We start from the raw sequence: 6,000 nt of genomic DNA on the forward strand, positions 1-6,000 counted from the left end.
GGGTCGAGACCCTTCTTCTATCTATGCTGCTCATAACATTACATACTTCAATCAGGTCTTCCCCCAGCCACTGGTGTTCGAGAGAAAGCAATCCAGGCTTGTCCAACCTGTCCTTGTAGCTAATACCCCCTAATCCAGGCATCATTCTGGTAAACATCCTCTGTACCCTCTGTTTCCACATCCTTCCTGTCATGGGGCAACCAGAAAAGCGTGTAATGCTCCAAACATGTCAAGAGAAACAAACACAATGGTCGTGCACCATTCCGCTCTCTGACCTTTGTACGAACCATAGAAAATAGGTGCAGGAGGAGGCCATTTGGCCCTTCGAGCCAGCACTATCATTCATTGTGATCATGGCTGATCATCTACAATCAGTACCGTATGCCTGCCTTCTCCCCATATCCCTTGATTCCGCTAGCCCCTAGAGCTCTATCTAACTCTCTTTTAAATTCATCCAGTGAATTGGCCTCCACTGCCTTCTGTGGCAGAGAATTCCACAAATTCACCACTCTCCGGGTGAAAAGGTTTTTTCTCACCTCAGTTTTAAATGGCCTCCCCTTTATTCTTAGACTGTGGCCCCTGGTTCTTGCAATAAGGGGGAGAAAGCAGGAAGAGAGGTGGCGGTGGGACAAAGGTGAGAGATGAAGAGACAAACAAGTGAGAGATGAGGGTAGAAGAGGTATGAATTGTGAAGCCAGAGAAAGGAATGTAGGTGCAAGGGGAAGGGGGAAGAGTAGAAATAGGTGTGAGTGCAGGTGGAGCACAGGGGACGAATGGGGGGAAGGAAGGGTGGGTGTGAAGGAGGAAGGGGGTCTGGTTTGTCAGAGGTTACCTAACATTGGATCAAGAAACATTGCAGCAAGTAACTTAATTACAACCTATTTCATATACTGGAGAATAGTGGAAGCAAAGTAAATGGACTCGCTGAAATGGGGCATTTTGTTAGTGTGAATGAGTTGGAACTTAGGTCCTGTTTCCTTTCTGTATGACTATAACTGTTGTTATAATGCAAGAATATATTTGTTGGTCTGTTGGAATACATATGTTCTGTTGCATGAAGGGTCCCGACCCAAACCGTCACCTATCCATGTTCTCCAGAGATGCTGCCTGACCCGCTGAGTTACTCCAGCACTCTGTGAAACGTCACCTATCCATGTTCTCCAGAGATGCTGCCTGACCCGCTGAGTTACTCCAGCACTCTGTGAAACGTCACCTATCCATGTTCTCCACAGATGCTGCCTGACCCGCTGAGTTACTCCAGCACTCTGTGAAACGTCACCTATCCATGTTCTCCACAGATGCTGCCTGACCCGCTGAGTTACTCCAGCATTCTGTGAAACGTCACCTATCCATGCTCTTGTCCTGACCCGCTGAGTTACTCCAGCACTTGGTGTCCTTTTGCGTAGACCAGCGGGGGCGGTCCCTTGTTCCTATGTTGTAATGCACCGGTTGACTGTGCTCGTGTAACGCTCCAGTGTACCTCTGTGCCACCCGCAGGCAGCAGCCTCCGATCCCCATCACCACGGCGGCAGGCGTGGTCTACCCCAGCGCCATCTCCATGGCGGCGCCCACCGCCTCGCCTCACCTGACGTCGGAGTATTCCAGCGAGTCCGGCAGCCCCGAGCCCAGCATCCCCGTCATCCAGAGCACTTACAGCATGAAGGCAGAGAGCGTCAGCCTGGCCGCCAGCGAGGTGACTAACGGCCAGGAGGAGGTGGAGATGTACGAGGACTATCAGGATCAGAAATCAGACTATAGCAGTGACAATGAGAACCAGGAGGCCATCAGTGCCAACTGAGCGACAGCTGCAATCAGACGCTGACTCTGAACAAAAAAAAGTTATTGTTGAGCTTGCATGTGTGGTCCTACAGACTTATCAACAATGGTCTTAACTGTTACTTAATGTGTGAAGCATTCTGATTAGGTTTTTTTTAACGTATCATGGACATTTTACATTACTGGCTACAACCTGAAAACAAAAAAAAACAAATGAAAACATCAGGACTTGAAAGTTGTTGCTTAATATAAATTCATAGCTATCTGGCAGTCTTAATTTTTATTTTGCTTTCTCTTCTGTGACCTTTTATTTTTTCCAGTGCTTTGGTAACTTTTGTTCTTAAGGGTCGGGGGGGAATTATAACCTCACTCAGGTATGCTGTGCCAACCAGCAACTTGTGAATGTGTTTTTAATCTGAACTATTTAAAATAATTTAAATTTCGTAGTTTTAAACAAAAAAAAAAACAGAAAGTTGGAGAGGGGATTGGGGTGGGGAAACCAACGTTAAACGATGGCAGCACATGCACAAAAAGTATCACGCAAAACAAGGTGCCAGGCCTTGGCTGGCTTTCTTGACATCTTTTTGTTTTTTTTTTCTTTTTGATTTACATCTTGTACAGTTTGTGAAAAAAAGAAGAAAAGTGCCAAGCATCTAATGACATTGAACTCTTAAAACACTCTGAAAAGTCTTACTTGGGAGTCACTGCAAAAGTCTTAGACAACCGTCTGCGATTTAGTGAGGAGATGTGATGACGCTCACAGGATGGGCTTCCATCCAGACAGCAGTGACGTTACTCAGGAAAATGGGAAAAGGATTTTTGTTTATTGGAACCTGCCGCAGAGCATGTGTCCCACGATTTTGCTTCAGACACGTGATGTGCCATGAATAAGGTGTTCAACAGTTATTCCTCATTGCGGAGCACACAACAGGCGGCTCTTCAAGTTGTCTTCTTAGAATAGTCCCTTACACTTTGCCTCATCACACTGAGCTGCAGTGAGAATATCTTCATCATTCCATAGATCCAAGGGGCCAGATATCTCAGAGCATTGAATTCAAAAGGAAACGATGTGGGTGGTTGGGGAAATATTAAAATAACCGGCAGGTTAAATCGGTGACTGTAAACCAAGGATAGTTTGCTCAGCATGGGACATCTTCCATCAAAGCAGCCCATTATGCAGAGACTCAGTCAGAATCACTCATTATTAACTGAGAGACAATACTTTTCCCCTGAAGGGTATGTCAATCCGAAACATCACCTATCCATGTTCTCCAGAGATGCTGCCTGACCCGCTGAGTTACTCCAGCACTGTGTCCCCTTCTCCTCACTCATACCCTAATTCCCTTTACTTCAGCATCAGCACAGTACCACTCACACCCCACAACTCTAGTCACTCAAGTCAGATGGCTATTTCCAGCTCAGCTTTGAACAGATAATGTTGAGCTCGTCATAGAGTCACACAGCACGAAAATAGGCCTTTTGGCCCAATTCATCCATGCTATTCCCATTTGCCCACCTTTTCCTCATATCCCTCTAAACATTTCCTACCCACGCACCTGTCCGAGTGTCTTTTCAACGTACCTGCCTTGACTACCTCTTCTGGCAGCTGATGCCCACCACCCTCTGAGTGGAGGGATAGTGAGAGGAAGAGTGAGGAAAGAGGTTTGGGGGATGTGTAGGAGTTGCCATAGTCTTAGTTAACTTCACGATCATCACCTGTGGCTTAGTCGAAAGCACACAGTTCATAGTCATGGACAGTCATACTGCGTGGAAACCTGCCCAAGCCGACCAACGTGTCCCATCTACTAGTCCCCCCGCCTGCTTTTGGCCCCTATCCCTCTAAACCTTTCCTATCATGTGCCTGTCCAAATGTTTCTTAAATGTTGTGATAGTACCTGCTTTGTTTTTTCTTCCTCTCTACCCCCATCTCCTCCCTCAACCCCCCTAGCCCCCATCACCCTCTCCCTCTCCCACTCCCTCCCACCCGGGCCTCCCCCTCTCCCCCCATTCCTGGGGACCGTCCCGCTCCTCTCCGACGTTCCCCCGCTGGCTTGTCTTGTCCGGGCGGCCACCAGCGTGTGGTACCCAGCTGGTCCTACAGGGCTGAAGATGCTGCTTGGTGCTTGCAGCCTTAAACAGAGGTCCTGCTGGCTGCCACAAGGTGTTTATTAAAGAAAGACAAGGAGCGGGGGGCTAATCCTTTATCCTTTGGCCAACATATCAATTAGATTGCCAGATCATGAAGCTTTGCACCACCCTTCCCTTCACCATGGCTTGCTGCTTTTCCAATTCTTCAACAGTGTCCGGGCTTTAAAGATACCTCACTGACCGTAACATGCTTCAGGCCACAAAAGAGGCCACACCTACAGAAGTCTTAGTTGTTCCAAGAGTCTTAGCCGTTTCCCAATGGCGCCAAACGACAACACTTAAAGCAATTCCATTCCTCTGGCTCTTGCCATTTACCTTGATAAGCACAAACGGGGCAGAGACAGAGACAGAGCAGGAGGATATTGAATACTCATCCCTTAAATTCACAATGTCTTAATTCATCTACTGCATTACTGTGAACATTACTTACACTATGGTCTTAAGCAGAATCCGATGAGTAGGAAGTAAATGGGTTTGTTTTTTCAAAAATATACATAGCATTGCTAAATAGGAAATGAGGTTCATCTCCTGCATATTCAAGTCAAGTTGAGTTTATTGTTGAATGCATGGATATGGTAAGGTGCAGGCACAATAAAATATTGCTTGCAGCGACACCACACGCAGAAAGATAATTTATACATAGACTGTAAAAGGTAGTGGAAAGAGCAAGGCGTGTGCAAAAACAAGACACTAACGCAAAACACAATTGGAAAACAAGTCCATGGTCGTGCAGGAGGAGGTGTGTAGTTTTCTGTTGCTGAGGTGGGATTGGGGCAGTGCAGGTGGGTTCAGGAAGCTGGTGGCTGTGGGGAAGTAGCTGTGGGTGATGTGGGACTTTGGGCTTGCCAGCCAGTAGCAGAGAGATGGCAACGACCCTTGATGAAAGACACCACCTTCTTTAAGCAGTGCCTGGCGAGGATGCGTTCAACGACAGATTTCCTGTCTGAAATGCAGAATGGGTACTAGAAAATGATAGCAGCCATAATCAAGTCAACACTACTGTTATATATGTGTATTTGAGACGATAAATTGGGGGGACGAGAGGCTATTTTTGACAATTTAGGCAGATTTCTGCTTATTATCAAACCCCCCAGTGAATAGTTAAGTTCCACTATTTAATCTTGGACCAGTTTGATTTAGACGGTGATAATTTAGTTGGGACATCTCGCAATGAGGATAACTGATGAACACTTTGTTTCTTTTATAAATCATTCAAGGTACTGACATCTGTTTCATTCAAAAAAAAAAGAAACTATTTGAACTTTAAATCTGGCTTCAATGAGGAGGGTGGGAGGAGAGAGGCAATGGTTCTTAAGTCTTGTATAATTTATTAAAGTTCATATAACCTCTTACCGATAAACAGTTCCCCTCAACTGTTTCATATTTTTTTAAAAACCAGTTTTACTTAGGGCAGTGTATGGCTTTTAGTTTGAGAGTACAATTTGTAGTTTGTATTTCATTGCACCAACACATTAAGTTTTTTGAGCTGTTTTGTTGCCATGCCGATATTATATGTCACAGGCTGGTGCGAAACAAAGGACTGTTTTTTGGGACTGAAAACTTGATTATTCTTGTAGTGTGTGTATGTACGTATTTTTTATATATATATAATATATGTAATATGATACACATACACACATATAGACACACACATTCACACACACACATGCACACGCACACACACACACACACACACACACACACACACACACACACACACACACACACACACACACACACACACACACAAAGATGTTTCAAAGTGTAATGAGCACTGGATATGAATGATACTTTTTATCACTTCTGACTAATGTGAAACTGTTTTAAGAGATATTACATGAACAAAAAGCCGCCTGTAAAGACTCGTGTGGGCCTGCCTCACAGTTGCCAGATTTGAGTCATTTTATGTCTAGTAATTTTATTTATGCAAAAAAAGAAAATGTTATGTATGAATACTTTGTTTTAGCTCCATTCAAATCCACCCTCAGTTGTCATCCTTACTTCCCTTTATTTCTCCCTCTCCCTCTCCCTCTTCCCTAGGGGGTGCCAACTATCTCACTCCCAAATACGGGACAA

The 6,000-nt window shown here is 45.1% G+C and overlaps 1 protein-coding gene across 10 annotated transcripts in view; it reads left to right on the forward strand.

Moving 5' to 3' along the window:
- The window catches only part of sox6 (SRY-box transcription factor 6), a 642,359-nt gene extending 636,679 nt beyond the window's left edge, over positions 1–5,680 (forward strand). For all 10 annotated transcript variants that reach the window (XM_078414965.1, XM_078414966.1, XM_078414964.1 and 7 more), the window contains one exon: positions 1,498–5,680. In XM_078414965.1, coding sequence (XP_078271091.1) covers positions 1,498–1,798 — 301 coding nt within the window. In that variant the 3' untranslated portion in view covers positions 1,799–5,680. The remainder of the gene's footprint in view (positions 1–1,497) is intronic.
- Positions 5,681–6,000: the final 320 nt, after the last annotated feature.

This window comes from Rhinoraja longicauda, chromosome 18 (genome assembly GCF_053455715.1).
Source record: "Rhinoraja longicauda isolate Sanriku21f chromosome 18, sRhiLon1.1, whole genome shotgun sequence".
Taxonomy (NCBI): Eukaryota; Metazoa; Chordata; class Chondrichthyes; order Rajiformes; family Arhynchobatidae; genus Rhinoraja; species Rhinoraja longicauda.